This window comes from Martes martes, assembly GCF_963455335.1.
Source record: "Martes martes genome assembly, chromosome: 12".
Lineage (NCBI taxonomy): Eukaryota > Metazoa > Chordata > Mammalia > Carnivora > Mustelidae > Martes > Martes martes.
The window spans coordinates 88,898,937-88,924,684 of NC_137900.1; the positions used below are offsets into that span (position 1 = coordinate 88,898,937).

At 49.4% G+C, this 25,748-nt stretch overlaps 1 protein-coding gene across 3 annotated transcripts in view; it reads left to right on the top strand.

Moving 5' to 3' along the window:
* Positions 1-280: 280 nt before the first annotated feature.
* The window catches only part of SLC25A25 (solute carrier family 25 member 25), a 34,249-nt gene continuing 8,781 nt past the window's right edge, over positions 281-25,748 (top strand). The window contains exons 1-2 of one of the 3 annotated variants that reach the window (XM_080819551.1): positions 281-603; positions 23,407-23,493. In XM_080819551.1, coding sequence (XP_080675677.1) covers positions 349-603; positions 23,407-23,493 — 342 coding nt within the window. In that variant the 5' untranslated portion in view covers positions 281-348. Of the gene's footprint in view, positions 604-23,222; positions 23,494-25,748 lie in introns of those variants that run through there. The other 2 variants (XM_080819549.1, XM_080819550.1) reach the window with 2 other exon arrangements.

Genomic DNA, 25,748 nt, shown 5'->3' on the forward strand with positions numbered 1-25,748 from the left:
GTTCAGCCAATCCCCGCCTCCTTCAGTTTGAATCGGCTGCGGGCTGAGCAGGGATCGCTCCGCCTTCCCCATTGATCCAGACTGTCCAGGGCGGCGTGGGCGGTCCTCCAGGAGGCTCCGCCCCGGCCGGGTGGCCGTCCGGGCCTGTGACTGGCCCCCGCCCCGCCTGGGGGCGTGGCCAACGAGGCGGCGGGCGGCGGGGCGGGGCTCCCGGAAGCGGCCCCTCCCGCCAGCTTGCCGGCTTCTAGCAGCCCGCGCTTGCAGTGTGGGGACTCCCGCGTGTCTTCCGCGTTCTCCCCGCCGGCCAGCCGCCCCCGCTCCGCGCCCGGCGCCCCTGCCTCGCGCCCGATGGTGAGCAGTGTGTTGTGCCGCTGCGTGGCCTCCCCGCCGCCGGACGCCGCCTCCGCCGCCTCGTCGTCCGCCTCGTCGCCGGCGTCCGTGGACCCGTGCGGCGGCGCCGTCTGCGGGGGCCCGGACCACCGGCTGCGCCTGTGGAGCCTGTTCCAGACTCTCGACGTCAACCGCGACGGCGGCCTGTGTGTCAACGACTTGGCCGTGGGGCTGCGGCGCCTGGGACTGCACCGCACCGAGGGCGAGCTCCGGGTAGGCGGCGCGCACAGTCCGCGCGAGCTGGGAGGGGGCCCCTTCGCGCCCCAGCTCCTTCGGGCGGTCGGGGTGACAGGTCTGGGCTGCTTGGTGATAGGTGTGAACGACCCGGCTTCTTGAGCAGCCCCTGGAGCGTGGCAGTTGTGGTGGACGGCCCCTTGGGCTGGGAGGGACACCCCATGTATATACCCTGGTGGGAGTGGAGCTGCTTTTTGACCTCTGTGGGCGCTTGGTCTGGGGGAAGAGGCTCTTCCTAGGCACAAGTGGGCTCTCTCTGGGGCTATCTGATGGACGAATAGCTTTTTTGCTCAGGCTTTCCCCAAAGTAGAAGGCCAAGTCTCGGCTGTCTCCTTTTGTCACCTACTGACCTCAAGAAACTAAGCTTAGTGCCCCCGCATTGACTATTTCATCCATCCTCTAGCGGCACCGCTCCCTTCCCTTCTCGTTTCCATGCCAGCCGTGGGCCCTGATCTGGTTGCTCTCACAAGCATGTGGGAGTAGAAAAAATGGGAACTGGGGTTTCAGGCAGATCTGTGAGGAGGTGGCTGAGCACTGACAGTTCTGGTTTAGGAGAACTCCCCACCGACAGGCTTATCCAGAAGATCACTTTAGATCGTGATCTAAAGTGAAAGAATCCAAGGCAGGGGAATTCTTCCTAAACGTGGAAGTATTGCACGCCTAGAAAGGGATATTGTTACTCCTGTCCTGGAATGGGGTTTGGCCAGGAGGGATGGGAGACAGATAATGGCCATCTAGGCCTGCTAGAAAGGGAAGTGCTGTCCTTTCTTTCTTTCTTTCTTTCTTTCTTTCTTTCTTTTTTTTAAAGATTTTATTTATTTATTTGGCAGATAGAGATCACAAGTAGGCAGAGAGGCAAGCAGAGAGAAAGTAGGAAGCAGGCTCCCTGCTGTGCAGAGAGCCCGATGCTATGTGGGGCTCAATCCCAGGACCCTGGGATCAGGACCTGAGCCGAAGGCAGAGGCTTTAGCCCACTGAACCACCCAGGCGCCCCAGTGCTATCCTTTCTTTGTAAGAACCTCAAGCAGAGGCTCTTCCCTTCCCCTCATCTGTCTCTCCTGGTGTTTCTCCAGCCTGGCTTGGTAGCCGCAGGTACCCTTCCCAGATATTTCATTTATTGTGGTCTAACCTGATTTCCAGCCTGGCTAGAACTTCCAAATATTTGACCTCGTGACCTGTTTCTCTTCTGTGTTTTGTTTGGTTCATTTGTGCATATAACAGAGAATCTCTCATAGCCTAGTATGAAAAGAATCTGGTCAAACACCAGTGAATTTGAACCCATTTGTTGGTCAGGTGGGTGTATCTCAGGTGTTCGTAACTCCTGCCCACAGTATATTTGATCAACATCTAAAGTATTTAACTTACTTGGGATCAGCCTAGAAGACCGAGAGGAACACTATGTAAGATAGAAACTTTGGCCAAGTCCAAGAGGCTTAGAGACAAGTTTTTTCTCCTGCATTTTACACAAAACAGTGTTGTAAGCTAGATTTTTTTTTTTAAGATGTTATTTATTCATTTGAGAGAGAGCATGAACAGAGGGGAGAGAAAGAAGGAGAAGCAGACTCCCCGCTGAGCGGGGAGCCCAAGGCAGGGCTTGATCCCAGGACCCAGAGATCGTGACCTGAGTGGAAGGCAGACACTTAACTATCTGAGCCACTCCGGCACGCCTAGATATTTTCAATACGGATCTGATGAATAAGTCGCCTGAAGATAGAATGGCTAAACTTAGAGGGTCTGTGCTTTAGGGGCTCGGGGAAGTGTGAGCCTAGGTGAACCTTTCTACGTCTGTGTACCCACCACTTGACATGCTGCCAGACATATCAAGGGCATCTGGCTGCAGGCGTTATTCAATATTTATGCATGCTTTGTGCCTCAACTGTGATTCATCATACATCTAATACTGGTGCTAATCCTTTTTTTTTTTTTTGGCAGTAAATCTGTAAGGAGAAAGTGATCATTTTTCTTTCCAGCGTTAAAAGGAAGTTTTTTTTTTTAATTAAACCAAAGGGAGCTTCGCCCCTTGGGGTCACATTGGCTCTAAAGTCCTCCACTCTGTGACTGATCTCAGTTCTGTGATATGAAACAATTCTTCATCATTCTTCTGGTGTGTGGATTTCCTGTGGATTCTGTTTCTATAACTCGGCTTTTAAATAAGTTAAATTATTGTACAGCTTGAGAGAAATTGGGGGGTGATCCATTGTACTCATTTATACACAAGTTAGCCCTTGTGGCAAATAGTTGAAGTATTAGAGAACCTGCCTTTTTGTAAATAACTGGGCCACAGGAAGACACCCTCCCTCATGAACCCCCCCATACCACTTCCTGTTGAAATTCTATCAGTATGAGCTACACACAGAAAAAGCAGTGCTGGAGTTGAGCGGAACTAGCAAAGCCAAAAGGGAATGTGGGGGCCCTTCCGTTTGAAATGGGTCATCTGCCGTGGGACTAGGCATTGAAAAACACAGCATCAAACTTTGGTAGCTGTTTCGTGAGACCCAGAGGACCAGTCTGAGATGCCAGGGTTTGTGCAGGAACCCACTGTGAGTGCTTCTCGGGGGGTGGTGTGAACCCAGGCCATGTGACCACACAAAGCCCCTGGCTAGCCTACAACAGGTCAACTTTTCTTCAGACATGAACCAGCTGTTTTGGGCACCTGCCTTTATTTCGGAAAAAATTGGGACAGTTGAGGAAAAATTACTTAAAATGGAAATGGACAGAGAAGCCCATGGCAGAGAGCCAGGGAAATTTTCTTTGTGAAGGGCAAGTGAGCCAGAAGCCCGTCCTGGGACAAAAGAGGGGCAGGGCTTATTAAAGAAAGAAAAGAGATGACGACACCAGTAGTGACTTTGGAGTTGAGGCTTCAGCTGGAGCTAATTATAGATTGCCTATTTAAGGCAGTTTCATGTGACCAAACACAATCTTTGTTTTAAAACAAATTTAAAACCTAGGCTAGAACTCAGGCGGCCAACCGGAGAGAGAACGCAAGCTGTGTGACACCTAAACAGTTGTCCCTTTAGCTGAGACTCACGGGCCCTCTTAAAGGACTGGTATTTAATGCAGGTGAGGATTCTAGAAGACGGTCGAGTTTGCTCCCTCAGAGATTTGTCCATGAGCCATTGAGTCTGAGCTCCACAGTAACTTAGTGAAGGAAGCAAGACTATTTTCATGCCCGTTTTACAGAGGAAGGAGCAGAGGTCCGGAAAGACCGTGAAAAACCTGAAAACCGATTTGGCCACTAAGGACTCACCAGAGAAGCAACCAGAACCGCCTTCTGATTCCTGCTCGACTCTGTAATTACACCAGGTGTTTCTGAGGGACATGTGAAAAGTTCCAACCTGGGGCTTTGGGAAGAACTCGAGAAAGATCCAGTTAGAACCACATCTGTTATTCCCAAAATAGATTTCAAGATTATCTGGAGATTATCTTATCAAAGACTGGGAATCCTCCCTGCCCTAATTCTCTCCTTGACCTGTACGGGAGGCGATCTCTGTTGACTTGAAAGAACAGAAAGAAAGATCATTAATGTCAAGTTGGTGTTGCTTAATCAGACAGTGCTGTTGAACTGTATACTTTGTAAATGTCTGGCCATTTATGGGGTTGGTGCTCACCTACATAGCCAGACTTAGGTAAGAGCATCGGCAGAACAAGGGATAGGCAACATTTGGTGAAATATAATGGCCCATTAGAAAAAGAAAAATGCTACTCGCGGTTTGGATTGAGTTCATAGATTAAAGTAATTGTGTTGTATGGTTGAGAAATTGGTTCCTGGCTTGAAGTAATTGTCAAGTCAACTAGAAGGGTTTTTTCCATTAGTTGATAATTGGAAAGGCAGAATCAGGTATCCAGTCCTAAGACCAAATGATAAGTGGGAGTATACCAGAGCGGGCCTGGTCTGGAGCTTCTGCGGGATGAATTCCTGTGATGTTCAAGGAGTCATTAATTGTTGAAGCCTCGCAGAAATCACAGGGGATTGAGAGAAACAAAAGCTTTGCCGGTTCTCATTTTCAGTCCTGCTGAGTACAGCCCCAGGATGAGTTTAATTAACAAAACTGTACTTATCCATATCGGACTAGTCTCATTAAACTTAAGTCTGGGTAGACTTTTCATTTTTAACCCTTTCTTCTTATACAAATGTGTACTTGGCAGAATCAAAGAATTTAGTCTTGGGAAGGGACACCGGCCATCATAGGCCAGCCTCACACCCAGTGTGGGGAGCTTTCCTCCTGCGGCATCCTTCACAGTCGGCCATCCACCCCATTCCATTATCTGAAAACTGCTATCTTATCTTCCTGTAATCTCTGCTGCTGCTGGAAAGAGGTTTCCTCGTGAATTTCTCCTGTGATATGCTGTCCATACCTTTTGGGGTCCCTCATCTGAGGCAGGATATCCTGGGAGTACAGACTTCCCATGGAAACATGACACTAAGTCAGAGAAGCCAGTCACAAAGACCATGTATTACATGATCCATTTATATGGAAGTCCAGCCTACGGAAAGCTGTAAAGACAGAAAGTAGCCTAGTGGTTGGTTGCCTAGGCCTGGGAAGGGAGGGGAGGAGATTGGGAGGTGATAATAGGAAGGGCTTGGGGGTTCTTTTTGAGGCAAAAAAATGTTCTACAGCTGACCATGGTGATGGTCACATGTATCTGTGAATATACTAAAAACCATTGAGTTGTATAAATGAGTGATTTGTATGGTGTGTGGATTTTATCTCAATCAAAATCCCAGTGCAGGGGCACGGGGCTGGCTCAGTCAGAAGACAGCAGGCGACCCTTGATCTTGGGCTCTTGAGTTGGAGTGCCCTGTTGGGTGTAGAGATTACTTAAATAAATTAATTAACTTGAAAACGACAACAAAACCCCCAGTACAGGAGCTGTGGTATAAATCTGGGTTTGAATACTGTTTCTGCCGCTTGCCAGCCCTGTGACCTTGAGCCCATTACTCAACCCCTCCACGCCCCAGTTTCCTAATCAGAAACGTGGCATAGGAAGGCCTGCCTCATAAGGCGGCTGTGGGATGAAATTAGAGTATGTAACGAGCCTGGCACCGTTTCTGTGACTTTTACACCCCGTCTTTGGAAAGAAGATGACCAGAATTGGTTCTAATCACCTGCTGTTTTTCCCGGATGGTTTGCGTGAAGAGTGGGAAAGAAGGAAGGAGAATGTCTGGCGGACCTTGGTGGTCAAGGTTGTGTAGCACCCAGGTGGGGGGGGGTGGGGGGCGGGTCCCCTGCCAGCTGGAAGGGCCTCTGGCAGTTGGGAAGGACACGTGGAGGTTGTGGAAAGTCTGTCCCCTACAGGCGTTAGGAAGATGGAAACAAACCCTGTAGCCGGAGATCCCTGGAGAGTCTCTGAAGGGCTAGAGTCACTGTGTGCAGGAGCATGTCTTTGTGTCTTTGGCCCCGGGGCACCTGTGCGGCTCAGTTAGTTAATTGTCCGACTCTTTTTTTTTTTTTTTTTTTTAAAGATTTTACCCATTTATTTGGGAGAGGGAGCATGAGAGGGGGAGGGTCAGAGGGAGAAGCCCAACCTCTGTGAAGCAGGGAGCCCGATTCCAGGCTCAATCCTAGGACGTCTCAGGATCATGACCTGAGCCAAAGGCAGTTGCTCAATCAACTGAGCCACCTTGATTCTGGTGCAGGTGATCTCAGGGTCTTGGGATCCAACCGCCATCTCGCCCCCCCCCCCCGCCCCACCCTTCCCCTAAGGGTCTCTGTGCTCAGCGCGGAGTCAGCTTGTCCCTCTGCCTGTGCTCCTCTTCTCTCTCTCTCTCTCTCTCTCTCTCTCTAATAAATAAATAAAATCTTAAAAAAGGATGTCTTTGGCCCAAATGTTTCCCTGGATGGGACTGGGCCCTTATGGTCTCCACGAGCCTATTGCCCATATCCTGAGCCATGGATGGCCTTTTCTCAAATCTGAAAGTTACTTTGAAGTTGTAAAACGGGAAGCTTCCAGTGGAGCTGCCTTCATACCTTCGAGGATGAGCTCACCAGCTTCGTTGTTTTGCAGAAGCAGGACTGAGACCCAGAAGTCGGGCTGGTTAAAGGCAAAGGCCGTCTCGGAGCCCAGGATTTCGACTCTGCCCAATTTCGCTCCGCCTGCCCTGCCCCCCTCGCCTCTGCGGCTGTAGATACTTCAGCCCTCAAGACTTTGCAACTTGTATTTTCACAGTTTCTGACCTTGACATATCTGTGTATAACACCAGCTCAGCATTTTAGGGTCCCCGATGGTGCTCAGGAAGCAGAGACTCAAGTGATAGGAGCACTCTTCCTAAATATGGGATATAAAAGACCCAACACAAAACTTAAGACAAACAGGGGCGCCTGGGTGGCTCAGTGGGTTAAGCCTCTGCCTTCAGCTCAGGTCATGATCTCAGGGTCCTGGGATCGATTCCGCATCGGGCTCTCTGCTCAGCAGGGAGTCTGCTTCCTTCTCTCTCTCTCTCTCTCTCTCTCTGCCTACTTGTGATCTCTGTCTGTCAAATAAATAAATAAGTCCTTAAAAAAATACTGAAACAAAAAGTTGTCTTAAAGGTACACCTTTCTTTAAAGTAAATAAATGAATAACAAAGCTAGAACCCAAGGAGCTTCTTATCTCCTTTAAACTCTAGGCCCTGAAGCTTGAAAAGCAGGTGGAGTCATGACTCATTTTCTAGGGCCAAAGGGGAAACTGGAGATGGTGGCTGTCCCTGTTCCTGCCGCTGCTTTGTGAAGCCTTTCAAGCTGTTACCGTCCACCTCATGCCTTCTCTCCTCCAGCCCTCCCTCCTTGGCTGGAATCAGACATGAGACTTCTTACCAAAACACAAAGAAAACCACCAGTATTGTGTGGAAAAACTCTCAAAAGCTATTGAAATGCCATTGGTGAAAAGGGGGGCGGGCAGAGGAGAGTTTAGAATGAGCACACACTACGTCCTGCAGACACACGTGTGGGGGGTGGGGGAGGTAAGGCCCCTAGAGCAACCTTAGTGATGCATTTATGGACTCAATTAACTTTCCCTTTTTTCATTCACATGGTAGTGGGGAGGTGTATTCTTTTGCGGGAGGCTCTTTAACCTGTATAAGGAGTAAAGACAGCATCTGATAAATCTATAGCTTAAAATAAAAAGGCCTTTCTGAATTGTTTTTAAGAACTTCCCTGATAGAAGCCAGTTATGCTGCACAGAATTCTGGGCCACCCTTCACACCCACAGCACCTCTGACAGGCGTGTGCTGAAGGCAGCGGTTGGGTGGGTTTCCCACCCCTGTCCTGGTGCTTCTCTGCAGTCCGAACGCTCAGCAACGAGCAGACAGCTGGGGAGAGCTATTTTTGCACTGTTCCTTCGATCTCCGTTTTAGACTGTGTTCCTGAAACCAGCTTTAAGAAACTGAAAACATTTAGTGTTGCTTTAATAATAAATCTGCCGGTTTGCCTTTTCGAGGGGGAGAAGAGAAAGTGTGAATGAAGATAAAGTGGGTACAGAAGTAGGCTCAGCGTGTGCACTGGGTTTGGCTCCCACTGGTCCCTTTTGAATTGGTCAAGAAATTTCTGATCATTTCAGGTGATTGGGTTTAAACCTGCCGGGCTCAATACCACCATACTCATTCTGTCCCTCCCCTTTATTCTGCCCCTCCCCCTTATCGCTGCGCGCACATCTGATCTGAAGGAGAATTCGTGCTCCTTCGTGCGTGTGAGAGCACACACACACACACACACACACACACACACTCGTGCCTTGGTTCTACGTGGCCTAGTGCTTCTGCAGACCCTTTAGGTGTCACATCTCAAAATCCCGCGCTTAAAATTGGGTTAATTTGGTATGCCCTGACTTTTCTTTTAGAGAAAAGAGAAAGACATCTAAGTAGGCACTGACCTTGAACCTGGGCCTCTATGGGGACTGGCTGGTCACCAGGAGTAGACAGAAGCCTCCCCAGGAGTTTTCTCCAGAGCGTACTTCTCTTTCCCACGGTCAGAGGAGTTTCCTTTGGGGACTTTTGGCCAAAGCTAGAATTTTTTTTTTTTGGTTCTGCTTCCAAAAATGGAAATAAACTAGGGGATTTCACCTTCCTCATCATTGCAGAATGCTCATCGATGCCTTGGTTTCACTGGGGCCAGCCAATGTGCCTGGCTCCGTCTCCTTGCCTCCGTATAACCTACTTGGCCCAGCAAGTCCTCATTTCAAAGCAACTCAGTCTGGCTTTCTGTCACAGAAAATCTGGCTTCATTTTTCAATGTAAAAATAAAAAAGGTGTTGGGGCACTTGGGTGGCTCAGTTGCTCAAGCATCCTCCAACTCTTGGTTTGGGCCCAGGTCATGATCTCACAACGGGCTCTGCACTGAGCTTGGAGTCTGCTTGAGATTCTCTCTCCCTCACTGCCCCGCCCACTCTGAATGAATGAATGAATGAATGAATGAATAAAATTTTTTTTAAGTGTTAATATTCTTCCCTATGACAACAGCTCTTCTGAATGGTAATAATTCTTTTTTTTTAAAGATTTTATTTATTTATTTGACAGAGATCACAAGTAGGCAGAGAGGCAGGCAGAGAGTGGCGGGGAAACAGGTTCCCCGCTGAGTAGAGAGCCCCATGCGGGGCTCGATCCTAGGACCCTGGGATCATGACCTGAGCCAAAGGCAGAGGCCTTAACCACTGAGCCACCCAGGCGCCCCCCGAATGGTAATAATTCTAAGACAGGTAGGAGGTAGGTAGACACGTAGACAGGAGACGTGGGTCCTCACCTTGGACTCAGTCCTGGGAGATCTCGCCACCTTGTTGTTGTAAGACTCCTCGGGAATCCCCGGCTGTCCTTCTGTGCCCTGCCGGGGGCTTTTGCACCCTGGGCAGTTCCTCGGGGTAATTTGGAGTGGGTTCCCGCTGGGCAGCCATTCCCTTAGAATCGCGTATTTTCTGTGCAAAGGACCAGAGATCCTGTTTTATCGGCAAGTCTGTTTCCTGGATTCTTGGAAGAGTGGGTAACTTCTGCTGGCAGTTAGCCTTATCCTAACCAGGTTCTGTTCTGTGTATAAGCAACAGCTACGGAAGGGTTACACTTGCCAGCCCTGTTTCTGGCCCTGGGTGATTTCTCATATGCCAGAAAGCTAAGTGTGGGAGAGTTGTATTATAGGAATTGCTTGTAACCCAAAAGAAAGCAATGGTTCCCCAGATAACCACTGGTTTCGGTGATTGTATGATACAAGGAAAGAGAGGTACTGCATTAAGCCACAGGGAAATCAAAGATAGAAAAGAAGGTACTTCACAATAACAATATCGACAAAGTATGCAATTGAACAAGTTTCTGTGTATCTCTGTCTTTTTGGTGCAGATTTTAAGATTAATAAGATTTGGTTACTTCCTTGCCTCGTTTATTTCCTTTCTTCTGCCTAGTCGGGGTTTATAGGTTTACATTGTTTTCTGCTTTCTTGAGGGGGAAGTTGAAGGCAGAAGCTACTTGCCACAACTTCTCATGCGTTCTGCTTTCACACCATTGGAAATACTTTCTCATTTCTCTTTTGATTTCCTCTTTGACGCGTGGATTATTTTGAGTTGGGTTAGTTTCCAGAATTTAGGTGTTTTCCAGGTATCTTTCTGTCATTGATTTTTCATTTAATTCCATTGTGGTCAAAAACCACATTCTGCACGTGTTGAATCCTTTGAAATTTAGTGAGACCTGTTCTGTGAGCTAGAATCTGTTCTGTGTGTACTTGAAAAGAATGCATTTGCTGGGCCGCACGGATAGTGGCTTAGAAGTGCCAGTTAGGTCAAGGTGGTTGATAGTGTTGCCCAAGTCTTCTGTGTCCTTTACTGACTTTCTGTCTGTCTGCTTGTCCTACTGGTTATTCAGAAAAGGGCTTGTCTCCTTTTCCTTGCAGTGTTGTTGGTTTTGCTTTGTGTATTTTTGAGGCTCTGTAATGTGGTACAGAAACATTTAAGATTATGTCCTCTTTCTGCATTGGCCCTTTTATCATTATGAAATGCCCATGATAACATTCTTTGCTCTGAAATCTACTTTGTATGATGTCGTATAGCTGCTCCACTTTTCTTTGATTAATATAAACATGGATCTTTGTCCTTTCTTTTCTTTCATTATTTTTTTTTAGAGATTTTATTTATTTATTTATTTGAGTGAGAGAGAGCATGAGAGAGGAGAGGGTCAGAGGGAGAGGCAGACTCTCTGCTGAGCAGGGAGCAGGATGTGGGACTCGATCCCAGGGCTCTGGGATCGTGACCGGAGCCAAAGACCGTCGGTTAACCAACTGAGCCACGCAGGCACCCCATCCTTTCTTTTATTTTTAACTTATTTATATCTCTCCATTTAAAATAAGTTTCTTGGGACGCCTGGGTGGCTCAGTTGGTTAAGCAGCTGCCTTCGGCTCAGGTCATGGTCCCGGCGTCCTGGGATCGAGTCCCACATCGGGCTCCTTGCTCCGCAGGGAGCCTGCTTCTCCCTCTGTCACTCTGTCTGCCTGTGCTCGCTCTCTCTCTCTCTGACAAATAAATAAATAAATAAAATCTTTAAAAAAAAAAAAAAATAAAAAAATAAAATAAGTTTCTTACAGGCAACATAGAGTTATATTTTGCCTTTTTAATCCAATCTGACGTTCTCTATCTTTTATTATTTTTATTTTTTAGTAGTTTACTTATTTATTTGACAGAGATCACAAGTAGGCAGAGAGGCAGGCAGGGGTGGGTTGGAAGCAGGCTCCCCACTGAGCAGAGAGCCCAATGTGGGACTTAATCGCAGGACCCTGGGATCATGACCTGAGCCGAAGGCAGAGGCTTTAACCACTGAGCCACCCAGGCGCCCCCTACCTTTTATTTTTAATTTTAATTTTTTTTTTTAAGATTTTATTTATTTATTTGACAGAGAGACAGCAAGAGAGGGAACACAAGCAGGAGAAGCAGGAGAGGGAGAAGCAGTCTTCCTGCCAAGCAGGGAGACCCGATGCAGGACTCAATCCCATGACCCTGGGATCAAGACCTAAGCGAGAGGCAGACACTTAAAGACTGAGCCACCCAGGTGCCCCCATTCTCTACCTTTTAAATGGGATGTTTAGACCACTTATATCTACTGTTGTTACTGATATGGTTGGGTTTGAATCTACCATCTTGCTGTTTGTGTGTGTGTGGGGGGGGGTTTGTTGTTGTTGTTGTTTCTGCTGTTGTGCTCTGTTGTCTTATCTGTTCTTTGTTCCTTTCCTTTCTCCCTTTTTTTTGGTCAGTTGAGTATGATCTATGATTCCATTTTGTCTCTTTCCTTGGCTTACAAGCCAACTCTCTCTTTCCTACAGTAGCTTTAGAGATTATAATAACGTATACATCTTTAACGTATCACGGCCAACCTTAACTGATACTATCTTAATAGTTTAAGAATCTTCGTATACAGTTGAGCCTCGAACAAGGTGGGTTTGAATTGCACAGGTCCGCTTCTACGTGGATTTTCTTGAAAAAAATAAATATAGCATATTACTTTAAATGTATTATCTCTTCCTTACCATTTTTTTTTAAAGATTTTATTCATTCATTTGAGAGAGAGAGAGAGAGAGAGAGAGCACACAGGAGAGGGAGGGGGAGAAGTAGGCTCCCTGCAGAGCTAGCCAGGAGCCCCATATGGGGCTCGATCCCAGAACCCAGAGATCATGACCCAGAACTGAAGGCAGACGCCCAACCATCTGAACCATTTAGGCACCCCTTATGATTTTCTTTTCTTTTTTTTAAAAAAAATATTTTATTTATTTATTTGACAGACAAGTAGGCAGAGAAGCAGGCAGAGAGAGAGTAGGAAGCAGGCTCCCTGCTGAGCAGGGAGCCCGATGGGGCTTGATGCCAGGACTGTGGGATCATGACCTGAGCCGAAGGCAGAGGCTTTAACCCACTGAGCCACCCAGGTGCCCCCCTTATGATTTTCTTAATAACATTTGCTTTTCTCTAGCTTTATTGTAACACTACAGTATATAATACATATAACAAAATATGTGTTAATCAGCTGTTGATGTTACCAGTAAGGGTTCTGGTCAACAGTAGGCTGTTAAGTTTTGGGGGAGTCAAAAGTAGATTTTTGACTGTGCAAGGGTTGGTGCCTCAACCTGCTGCATTGTTCAAGAACCAACTGTATTTTCTTTTTAAAATATTTTTAGGGGCGCCTGGGTGGCTCAGCGGGTTAAGCCTCTGCCTTCGGCCCAGGTCTTGATCTCAGGCTCCTGGGATCGAGCCCTGCATCAGGCTCTCTGCTCAGCGGGGAGCCTGCTTCCTCCTCCCTCTCTGCCTGTCTCTCTGCCTACTTGTGATCTCTCTCTGTGTCAAATAAATAAATAAAATCTTCAAAACGAAAATAAAATATTTTTAAAGATTTTATTTATTCATTTGAGAGAGAGAGAGACAAAGAGCACCAGCAGTGCGGAGAGGCAGAGGGAGAAGCAGCCTCCCTGCTGAACTGTGAGCCCCATATGGGGCTTATCCAGGGACCTGGAGATCGTGACCTGAGCCCAAGGCTGATGCTTCACCATCTGAGCCACCAAGGCGCCCTCCCTGAAACTGTACTTTCGTTTCTATTCTTTCTCTCTCTCTCTCTCTTTTTTTTTTTTTTAAAGATCTTATTTATTTGTCAGAGAGCACAAGCAGGGGGAATGGCAGGCAGAGGGAGAAGCAGGCTCCCGCTGAGCAAGGAGCCTGATATGGGACTTGATCCTAGGACCCTGGGATCATGACCTGAGCCAAAGGTAGACGCCTAACCAACTAAGCCACCTAGGTGTCCAATGCACGTCAGTTCGGGGCCAGTTCCAGCTGCTTGATCTCTGTCCTCATAGTGGGTCATTTCCTGCTTCTTTGCATTCCTGTTAATTTTTTTTAGTGGATTTTATCTTGCTGGGTGCTAGATAGTCTCATATTCCTATGAATATTCTTGAGCTTTTTTCTGGAATGTAGTTATTTGGAAACCATCTGACCTTTTCAGGGCTCGCTGCTTAAAGCATTATTTGAGGCCAGAGCAGCATGTAGCCGAGGGCCGGTTTTGCCCCAGTACGGAGGTGAAGTCCTCTACAAACCCTTCCTGACCCTCCCTAGATTATGAGGTTTTTCCTTTCTGGCTGGTGGGAACAGGTTGCCTTTGGATAGTTCTTCTGCCACCCTTGATCAGTGTCCTCACATACCTGTGTCATGACTGTAGGGCGCTCTAAGCCCCAGAGCTTGCTGTCTGTGCATTTCCTTCCTCCCCAGTAGCTGTCCTGCTCTGGCTGCCCAGGGTGGGACTGCTGGGCTCTGCCTGGGTACCCGCTCCCTGCACTGTAGCCTGGAAACTCCAGCCAGGAAGCTGGGACGGTTGCAGGGCCTGCCTCATCTGTGTGGGGATCTCTCAGGAGTCACTGTCTCTGGTTGTCTATGGGCAGAAAGGTGACTCTGTCCCTGTTACTCCATCTTGGCTGGAAGCCCCCGAGATTTTACTCAGTTCTGTGGGATGGAAGAGTCCATTAAATGAAATGGCAGTAAGGGATTTCTCTTGTGTTAGCAGATGGGGGCCCCAAACACCACCATGTCCAATTCACCAGACCTTCGGTGCCTAAAAACAAGATCCATCTTCATGAAAGGATTACTTGTTTAGGGTTTGGGGCTCTGGGCTGACTCTTCTTTGGTATTAAAACGACATAATTGCATAATTATGTATAATTAAAACTACAAAATGAACTCACAGTCATTTTCTGGTTAATAAAATAGCTAGTATGGGGGCGCTGGTTGACTCAGTCAATAGAGCATGCTACTCCTGATCTCTCGGTTGTGAATTCGAGCCCTAGGTTGGGTGTAGAGATGACTTAAAAATAAAAATCTTTTAAAAAATAAAATAGGGGCGCCTGGGTGGCTCAGTGGGTTAAGCCTCTGCCTTCGGCTCAGGTCATGATCTCAGGGTCCTGGGATCGAGCTCCGCATCAGGCTCTCTGCTCAGCAGGGAGCCTGCTTCCCCCTCTCTCTGTCTCTGCCTGCCTCTCTGCCTACTTGTGATCTCTCTCTGTCAAGTAAATCAATAAAATCTTTAAAAAATAAAATAAAATAGCTAGTATGTACTGTTTTTTAAGATTTATTGGGGGGGCAGAGGGAGAGAATTATCTAATTTAGTCTTTAACCAATTCTGTGAAGTAACAATACAGTTCTTGTACTATCCCCATTTTGCACATGCAGCTATTAAAGCACAGAGAACTAAAGTAACTTGACCAAGGTCATTCACACAAGGCGTAAGTGATGGCCAGGATTTAAACCTGGGCTCTGGCTCCAAAGACTATAAATCGAGTCAACGCACAGAACTACTTCGAGATGATGTCATTCTGTGTGTCCATGAAGGGGCAGTTGACACTGGCCCCTCAGTTTTCAGACCAAGCTTGGCCATCTTGCTTTCACTTCTCATGTTTTCTTTTTAAGTAACTGTATGTATGTTCATATGTATGCATCCCTGGTCATACATGCGTGTGATTCAGTTTCACAAGATCTAAGGCTATTCATTGAAAATAAATCTCCCACCTGCCTTTCTCCCCTCAAACCCACAAGGGCCCCAGACCGTCTCTTCCATTTTTAGTGTGTCTTTCCAGAGATAATTATTAAATACACATTGAGAAATCAATGGTAGCATATTATCCCCTTTCTTCTGCACCTTGCTTTTCTCATTTAAAAAGATATACATATATTTTTAAAGATTTTATTTATTTATTAGTGAGAGAGAGCGAGCCCATCCACAAGCAGGGACAGAAGCAGGCTCCCCGCCGAGCAAGGAGCCCAGTGCGGGACTTGATCCCAAGGACTCTGGGATCATGACCTGAGCCGAAGGACTCAGATGCTTAACCCATTGTGCCACCCAGGCGCCCCCAGTGTTTGTGTTTTTAAAATAATGGTTGTGAACACTGTATTGAAGGGTGACTTTTGTGAGGGATACTGGTCCCTGCATTTGTCAGCTGGTAAATTAAGAAACAGATGCCCAAAGATGAAGTCCCTCTTATTCATGATCATCGACTCAGTCCAGTCTACAGACTGCATCTGTGCCTGGTTCTGGGCCCTAGGGGTAGAAAGATGTGTGACTCGGTCCCCCAAGCAGCTCATGGTGCAGAGGAAGACACGGGAGAAGGAGTAGCTGGTCTGGCGTGCATTGTGTTCCGCACAATTAGAGAGAATGGGATAATGGAGCGGAGAAGAGTGTCGCTAGATGGGTCAGGAAGTGTTGCCAGGGCCTCCTGATCTGGTTAATCTTAAGGGTGAATGTCGCGGGAGAGGAGGGAGTGGGGCTCCTGCGGGGCAGCAGCGCAGGGAGGATTCCGCGAGCTAGGAGGCTCGGCGGCTGGAGGTTGCCATCGGCACCTCCCTGCAGAACCGCCGGCCGCATGCAGGGAATCGGCGGCCCGTGATTGGAGGGACGTTGCCGGTGGGAGAATGAACTCGGCAGTGTCGGCCGAGGCGATTGGCCGCGCCCCGCTGCAGTGAGAATGCGGACGGGGTGCTCGGGTCCCCGCAGGGGTGATGCTCATTAGTGGAGCGAGGACTGCTGCATAATTGGGAGCTCCAAGTCGCTGCTGCCTCCAGGAGAGATCAGTGGGGCTCTTGCTTTTTCCTTTTGGAAAAAAAGCCACACATTTGATCACCGTCCACCTGCAAAAGGGAGTTTTTATTGAAGAAGCTCCAGCCGCGCTCTCGTTGCCAGCAGCCCGGCGGTGGGGCTCTCGCAGAGTGAGCGACTTCTCAGGCCAGGCAGGACAGCCGTGCTAGCAAATTTGAAAGAGCAGGAAACAGCCACTGCATGCAGAGCTTCCAGCCATACAGCTCCCCAGGCTAGCCTTCCAAGCAGCCGTGTAGCCAGAGATCCTTGGTATTGTGGTCACATCCCTCCTCCAAAGTGGACAGTCACCGCCGGCGACACTGGGAGGAAGCCGTGATGCTGCAGCTGCTGTGGCATTTTCTGTCTAGCTTGCTCCCTAGCGCTGGGTGCCAAGGCTCCAGAGAGGGGACCAGTAATGAAGTCAGAGGCACCCCGGCTCCAGCTCAGGGAGACCAGATGTCGAGCTTTTTGGGGAAACAGGACGGAAGGGCTGAGGCCACGGAAAAGAGACCCACCATTTTGCTGGTGGTCGGACCCGCAGAGCAGTTTCCTAAGGTAATGGCAACCTCGAGGACCTCCTACTTTAGGGGCTGGTCCAGGATCGGTTTCCTGGAGAAAACTGGAGTGTGGGGAGGAAGAGAAGACTTAGAGATCAATCAGTTTGGTGTCGGAGGCTGGGGAGAAGTGTTAGACAATGAAGAAGCCCAAGTCTTCAGTCTAAAATCTTCCTGTGGCCACGGTAAAAGCTTTATCACCCTACCATGACTGCTTCGGTGTGGCCATTTGGGGAAAGAAGGCTGGAGGCAGTAGAGGATTTACGCTAGGATTTGTCAGTTTGGCCCCAGAGAGCCATTTGAAAGGAAGAGACAAACGAGGACAGTGTGTCTTATGTCTTAGCCTGTCTGAACAATGCAGGGAGGATTTTCAGAGTTGAACCCAACTGCCTGCAGCTGGGGAGGGCCAGCCTGTCCTGCATCTCTAAGGTCAGACCCCTTGCCTTTGGGTCTGCAAGGAAGGCAGTGGGAGGAGGAGTCAGAGGAAAGGCTGGAGTCTCAAGGTAGAGGCCAGTGCCCCTCGTGGGTCTGCGGGGCCGCTGAGTGCTAGAACCTCCCGTTCATCTCATGCTCTGAGCGTGGGTTATCTCACCTCATCTCCCCAAGAGCCGAGGTAAGTAGTAAACACCCCTGTTTCATGGATGAGGAAACAGGTGCAGAAAGGTTGGGTAGTTTGCCCAGGATTAAACAGTTACAGAGGGGTAGGGAGATGTCGCCCCTGATCTGTGTGGGACTTTGCCCTGTACCTGCCTCACTTCACTTTAAGAAAGCAGTCTTAACGGGACCAGTGGGATTAGACTGGGAAGTGCAGTTTGCCCTGGATTTCTCCTGCCTGCATTAGGAGCGATCTTGCTGACCTCCTGAATTCTGGTTATTTTGAATCTATTCTCCTCAGGACAAAAATCAACTAGAAGAGAGAAAGAGGTTCTGCCCTGTGTCTGGCACATTGTAGATTCCCCCCAAATGTTGGCTTGAATTGAATTGTTATCTTTTGCTCAGTGGGATGGACTTTGGATGCCACAGCTTCTGTGGTCGTTTAGGTGTGAGCTTAGAGGAGAAGCCTCTGTGTCCGTGTGTCCCTGTCTGTCCATTGTCATTGCCCCCCCTCCCCCCACCTCGTCCTGATCAGCGTGGATCTCAGAGTCTGTGTTCTGCCTGAGGTGTGCTTCGAACCCTGTCACTTTCTACCTTTCTGTCGTCCTGGGATGAGCTCGGAAATGGCAGTGGTGCTCTCCTCTGTAAGGAGCTTTTATATTTCCAGACCTGCTTGCCTTATGGCCGAGGGATCGAGGGATTGGCTGGCTCCCTTCTAAATTCGCCTACTTTGGACTTTGGGACTGCTCCATTTCCCAAACTCATCCTGGCTTCTCTTGCCAGCCCTCCCCCCGGGTGGCCTCACATCAGGACTTTCTGTTCTGAGCAGCTTCACTCCTGGCCTGCCAGTCAAGGGCCATGGGGCTGAGCCGGAAACCCACACCTTTCACTAACGCACTCTCCCCGAGAGAGAGAGAGAGAGAGAGAGAGAGAGAGAGAGATGGATCAGCTTGGGGGGCGGGGGGGATGGCGACAGATCAGCGGTTTGGTTTGAAGCAAGAAAGTAAGCATATCTGGGCAACGTGGACTCTTTAAAAGCAGATAAACCGAGACCTGGGAGAGCGGGAGCATTTTGCGGATAAACCGACAGTGGGACTAGTGTGTCCCTGAAGTGTGTGGCCTTGCCCGCCGGCTGCAGTGACTCTGAACGGTGGGCTTTGGGGTTTGTGATCGCTGGCGGAGGGGACCTGGCCTCGCTGTCTCCTTCAGGAGAACGCTGCGGAAACCTTATAGACACGTCCCCCTGGGTCCTCAGCTTCCCCGCTCTCCAACCACGCTACTTTGTTTTGCCCTCACTTCCCCCCTTGGAAATATGTCTGCTGGTGAGTCAGGTTCCTGCAGGCTTTTTTATTCTAGGAACTATTCCCGTTTCCCACCCTTTATCTTTGTCTTACAGTTAATCTGCAGTTGGAGAAGAAAGTCGTTAGTGTGGAGCGAGAGACGCCCTCAGCGGCATTCAAGCTTGCAAATCCTGAGGGGCTGTCTTCTCAGGAGCTCCAAGAATTTTGCTCATTGTGCGTCTAATTCCCAAGTGTAGGCAGGTTTCATTGGAAACCGGCTACCCTGGGCTGTCATGGCAACCCGATCATCAAATGACACTCCCGCGGCACTGGCCAGTGAGGTTCGAGAGCCTTACGGGTGGGTGGGGCTCCAAAAGCCGGATGGTGGCAGGGCTCCCTCCCATATTAATATTTTTGGCTTGGTCTGAGTCATTGCAGGGGAGGGGGAAGATACCTTATGACCTAATGCCACACTCCCAAAGGTACTCTGCCCACCCTGTTCTTACTCATGGTGCTCCGCACTGACGGGAAGCACCTGTTTCGGCACCTGAACCAGCGTGGTAGAACAGGGACGACTTGTAGTGGCATTGGCGGATTCGAGGGGGGACAGGATGCCAGAGAGAGGACTTCTATCTTAACAGAGGAAATGGAACCCGATAGCACTGGGTCCTCGGGGATTGCTTCTGTATGTTAGTTGTTACAGGAGTGGACATCAGCAGAGACCAGTGAAAGTAGATCTGGGTCACAAAATTAGAATAAGCAAAAAGAGCAGAAAAGAATGGTAGCCGGCTGGACGAGGACAGGGACGACACAGGACGCCGTGAGCTGGCGTGAATCGAGAGGAACCGAACTCAAGCCTTGCTTGAATCTTTCGTATTGGTATTTCCCCTTTGTGCGGTCAGAAGCTGTGACACCGATGGGCTCTTGTGTTGTTTGCTAGCTAAGCCTAAGCCTGAACCTGCTCCGGTCACACCTTTCCCACATACCTGCCACCTTTCAGTATGACGTTTTGCTTACTTACTGTAATTCTGCGCGTCAGGCTTACAGGCTTTCTTTGGAAACTGACTTCGAAAATCTTTTTGGCAGTATCGGGTTCGGGTGCCGTTTTACATGGATGTAACAAGAGCTGGGTGAGCTAGGTCACCTCTCCAAGTCTGTTTGCTCATCTCAGCTTAAGGGGTGACCCGAGGACCCCCACTGGGCCCTGCTGTCTATAACCCCGGGAATACAGCACTCACCGTGGATCCCAGGTACCTAGAGATTGGCTCACTTGGGCAGAATTTTCAGTTTGTGTGCGCAAGTGGAATTCTGCGTGACCTGTGAGACTCAGGAGGAGGGGTGGTTTAAATAAATAAGCAAACACCAATTCACGTTTGTCCAATGAAGACACTGTTGGACTCCGTCTCAGTTGCACAATGAAAATACGTTTGCACCCTTAAAATTAACATTGGAGTAGAATTAACGTTAGCATTGTAAAATAACATTTTGACAAGCACACACAGAGCTTTGCGGAGGACATTTCTTGACCCCATGATGCCATTGGTCTGTGGAGTAATGAGCTTTGTTACAATCAGGGTTTCATCCTGGTCCCCCCCCCCCCCCGCCTAGAAAACAGATGCTCTTATCTGATAATGCTTTATTTAATAAGTTTCCCCCAAAGTACAGAATATAGGTTTCACTTTTATTTGTTATTGTGATCTCTGTCTATCAAACAAATAAAATCTTTTTTAAAAAAAAAAAAGAAGAAAGAAAAATTCAGCGTTGTGGTTCCGTTCACCGGAATGATTTGAAAAATACAGTTTATTAAGAAACAGGCATCTCCAAGTTGAAACAACTTTTCAGTCAGAATGCTTGCCATATTATGTTGGAATGACTGCAGTCATCAGTAAAATGAGATACCTTCAGCATCTCTCTAGCTCATTTTATTTATTTATTTATTTGACAGACAGAGATCACAAGTAGGCAGAGAGGCAGGCAGAGAGAGAGAGGAGGAAGCAGGCTCCCCGCCGAGCAGAGAGCCCAATGCGGGGCTCGATCTCAGGACCCTGAGATCATGACCTGAGCCGAAGGCAGAGGCTTTAACCCACTGAGCCACCCAGCTACCCTCTCTAGCTTATTTTTGTTTCAGAGGCAAACATGAATCATTTAACAAAGGAAGATCCGCATTTCAAAATGTAGCTCTTTTATTTTTAAATGTGAACTTCCTTTTTTCTTTAATTTTTAAGTAATCTCTCCACCCAACATGGGGCTCAAACTCAAGACCCTGAGATCAAGAGTCACATGCTCTACCAACCCAGCCAGCCAGGCGCCCTGTAAATGTGAACCTCCTTTTTTCCCCCCTAAGATTTTATTGATTTATCTGAGAGAGGGAGAGGGCGAAGCAGGCTCCCTGCCGAGCAGAGAGCCCAGTGTGGGGCTCAATCCCAGGACCCTGAGATCATGGCCTAAGCTGAAGGCAGATCTTAACGGACTGAGCCACCCAGGCGAACCTCCTTTAAAATAAAAATAACTACATGATCTTGTTGAGGTGGATAAAATACCCCGGCAACTGCAGACACTCAGAAAAACACACTTTAGGTCTTCACCGGGGGCGGTCACGTTTGTTTCCCAGGGTAATAAAGGCCTGCCGCTGGCTTCACTCATTCAGAAGCTCTTTCTCAGCACCCTCCATGAGCAAGTCAAGGTACAGAGGTTCAAAACCGTAGCCTTCTGCCTTCAAGGACCCCCAGTAGCAGAGATAAGTTGTACATGAATATAGCCCTGAACCAGAAGTTCTGGATGGGGTAGTTGAAGAGCTAGCAGAGTGTCATGGACTTGGGTGGAGGCTGAGCAGAGATGTGGATAACCCCAGCTGTCTCGAGATTCCTCACTGGCCCCTCCCTGTGCAGCCCAAGACCTTTTCTTTACAAACTCATCATCAGATCTCTTTCAGAAGGGCTGACATGTCATGTAAGTTACTCAGATGTTTCATAATGCTGCATTTAAGCATCAACATCTTATTTTTTTAAGTTTTATTTATTTAATCTCTACACCCAGCATGGGGCTCGAATTCAACAACTCAGAGATCAGGAGTCACCTGCTTTTCCAACTGAGCCAGCCAGGCGCCCCAACATCTTTTTTTTTTCCTTTCCTTTTTTTTTCTTTTTTTTTTTTTTTTTTTTAATTTGAGAATGAGCACGAGCAGGGGAAGAGGCAGAGGGAGAGAGAAAGGGAGAAGCAGACTCTCCGCTGAGCAAGGAGCCCCTTGCAAGGATCCCAGGACCCTGGGATCATGACCTGAGCTGAAGGCAGACACTTAACCAACTGAGCCACCCAGGTGCCCCATCCAACATCTTATTTTAAAATCCTTTTTTCTAGTTCTTAACAAGAAGCTTTTGAGCGAATTAAGAAGTTCCTTTTACTTCGGTGATTTCCAAATTATAACCATCCATTTTTATCCATCCTGGTAGTGAGATTTAGTCTATATTAGGAAGTGGTTCACCATAGAAGGAACATCTCAGTGACGCGGTCTGCCTCCGCAGCACGGATCTCCTGACATCTTCCGTGGGGAAGGGATGATGTGGAGATGGTAGGCTGGCTTGGAGAGGATCACCCTTAAGTGATATCCCAAACGTGACTTTCCAGGACCTGAGATTTTTCTCTTATCCTTACATCAAAGGGGTGTTCTAGAACCGTGTTGCCCAATAGAGCTTTCTGTGTGGTGGAAATGCTCAGTGAGTCCGTGTGCTGTGAAGTACCTGAAATGTGGTCACACAACTCAGGACTGGATTTTTAATTTCATTTAATTTTAATTAATTTAAAATTTACAACTTCCCTCCTGAATAGCAGAGACCGAGGCCAGAAAGCTTGGGACTGTACTGAACTTCGAAGTGTTCTGAGAGCGGGCTTTGAAGGGTGTCTGGGGTTTTACAGGAGGGCCCGGCTGCCCCCAGATCAGTGCTTCTAGGGAGTCCCTCCACACAACCACCTTTGGTGAGGGCCGTTCTGCCCCCATCGTGTCAGCTCCTGGGTGCTTGCAGGACCCCAGGGGGAGCCTGCAGAGGAATCGGTTGCTTCCAAGGTGCTCACATTGCGGAGTGGCCTGGAAAAGGTCTCTGGAACCAGCTAGAAGGCTGGTGGCCCACGCAGCCCGAGTCCAGGGCTCAGCCCGCTCTGGGGCAGCTCCCCTGCGGATGAATGGGCCCAAGGCCCCAGTGGGGCCACTTGCAGGATGACTGGGGCCCCAGGTCCCAGGCAACCACCGCCGGCTTCTACCCTCACAGCTAAACTGGGCCCCTTTCCAGCGATCATCGACTGGATCTGTACTTCCACTAATTTTTCTGCTGGGAATGATTGACAAAGAAGAGAAAACCATTGTATTGTGTGACGCGTTTGGGGACCTTGTAGAAAAACAGGCTGAGGGCTGTTTGTTCATCTGGAGGGCTTGGCAGCGGAGGGTGAAGGTTCGTTGGGGCCGAACTCTCCCTCGGGCCTGGCCTGTTTCCGAAGAGTTAACTCGGGGCGCCCGTGACGTCAGTCCTGATCTTTACACCCCCCGCTTGAGCAATCGCCGCCTCCTCGCGGGCCCGGCGCTCATTGGCTGCGGGCAGGACTTCCCCCGGGCCGGCTTTTCTCAATTAAGTAAAAGGGCAGGGCCTGAGTCGCCAATGACAGCTGCGCCCCGGCTTCCCTGGAGCGAGTGTGCGGCCCGGGCTGCGTTCCCCGGCTCCCCTCGGCCCCGCGCGCCCGGCTCCCGGTCAGCATGCTCTGCCTGTGCCTGTACGTGCCGCTCATCGGGGAGACCCAGACCGAGTTCCAGTACTTCGAGTCCAAGGGGCTCCCCGCCGAGCTGAAGTCCATCTTCAAACTCAGCGTCTTCATCCCCTCCCAGGAGTTCTCCACCTACCGCCAGTGGAAGCAGGTCTGGGGCGGCGGCGGGCGCCTGCCGGGGTGGGCTGCGTGCATGCGGGAGTGGTGGTAGAGTGCGCGTGCGCGAACTGCCCCCCCCCACCCCAAGGGAAAGAATGTCTGAAATGTGCAAGTTCTTGCCCCAGTTGTCATGTGGCTGTAGCCTGGAAGGGGTTATGTCACCTCACGGGAATGACTGGCTTTCATATGACTTCCAAGGAAGGCCGGAATTACTGGGAAGACACCTGTGGGAGATGGGAAGGAATTATTCTGCCACGGATTGGGGGTGGGAGGAGGTTGTGAAGGGAGTTCCAGGGAAATACAGGGCCGCGAAGGGGGGCACAGCCCAGCCACTGTGGGGCCGTTTCTGAGGGCTGGGGGAGGGAGAGGCAGAGAAGCTCCTGTTGGAGGCCCAGGGCTTGAAACCCGAGCCACGGAGGCTGGAGCTGGCCTGGCCCGACTGTGTCCTGGGAAGGGGGAAGCCTTCCCAGACTAACTTTCGGAGCAGGGGGGCAGCAGAAATCATGACATTTTAAAAATGGGGAAATGGCTCCAGAGTCTGTTGGCGGGGGGTGTCCCTTGCCTCCAAAAGAGGCACCCTGACTTGTCTGTTAATCAGATCTCGTGCTGTCCACCACTGCTCGTGATGGCAGTGGAGGTCAGATGGTGGTTCGCATATCCTAGGAAGAAGACAGAAAGTAGGCCAGGTGGTTCTGAGGTAGAAGCAAGGACTTTGAGAATGTCTTGAAGCAGCTGCAGTGAATGCATCCTTGGGTTCTCTGCATACAGGATACCCACCCCCATGAAGGCACGTGGATCGCGTTGGTGGCAGAGCAGCCCAGATACCAAAGAGCTCTGTGCCTAACATTCGCCTCCTAGATTCTATTTCCACTCCTGCCATAAATCTAGAATGATAACCCTATATGTAATTTGTACCATTCTTGACAGAGAGCACAGATGTCGGCAGGAAGTTAACTCCAGATAGCAGATAAAATATGTGCCAGCCTCTGTCTCACATTCCAGCCACACCCCTGGCATTGTTCTTTGGATCATGTTAGGTGACATGGTGTCTGTCCAGGCCTCCTCCTCGTACCCTTAGTGGCTGAGCAGTCACACAGGGCCATCAGCTGGTTCAGAGAGTAACCATGATGATAATCCTTGGAGAGCACCAGCTCACCAATGGTCCATCCATTTCCAAACCCCCTGGCTCAGACACTTTTAAAGCCATACTGGTTTGTGACTAGTGAGCCCGTTTCTCACCGAAAGAATTGGGCAACACAGGAAAACGATGACCATTTTCCTTAGGAGGTTCTCGGTCCAGATTTTGGGGTGTTGCTAGGTTGTGGTGACTCATGTGTGTCACCCACCTTCTTGAGATTAACTTTTAGGGTGGCAGCAGGATCTCCAGGGAGGTGGCTCTGGAGTCCCAACAGGCCTAGCTTGAATCCCGCCCACCACCCTGGCTGTGTAACCTTGGATAAATTACTTAACCTCTCTGAGCTTGTTTCTTTCTCTGTAAAAATAGGGGGAATGACAGTATCTGCCTCCTAGAGCTGCTTGAGAGCATTCAACAGGGTACTAGGGGTCAAGCCTTTATTTAGCAGGCCCTGTGGCACAGGCCAAGGGCTTACTGATTTGGGGAGAATTTCCAGGGGCTGAGCATACAAAACTGCAGCCACTGCACCAAGCTCACCAAGAGTAGGCACAGAGTTCTGTCCAAGGGGTCTCTTCAAGCCTTCTTGGATCCGGAAACTACTAAGAGCTGGCCCGCTTTTTGGTACCTGCTCGAGGGAGCTGAGGTCAGTTATGTCATCTGGCTCCCCTGTGATCAGAGGCCGGTAGTGTCCATAAGCCCATGCCCAAGAATAGTCTCCCTTGGCTCCTACTGGGGTCCTCTGGCAGTGTTTCTGCCACGCAGGCATTGGCAGGGGCCAGCTCTGCCCCTGTACCTTTATCCTGGTCACCCATTTGTTCTTGGGCCGGTGCCACATTGGGGATAAAAAGCAAGCTGCAGCATTCCTGATGGCATCTGGAGCGCCCAAGGCCGTCCCCACATTTGGGCAGGGAGCATGCAGGCCGAGGCTGGGCCCCAGGGACACGGCTGCAGGGGAGCCACACGGCTGACCTTGGTTGTACAGTAAGTTAGTCTTCAGGACACCTGGGATGAGAACATGCCAAGCTGGCCACTGCTGGCCTGTGTCTGAAGGGCATCTCCTGGGGGTGCTTTGCTTATGAGGGAAGCAAGGTGGACTCTTGCCTTGGGTTCTG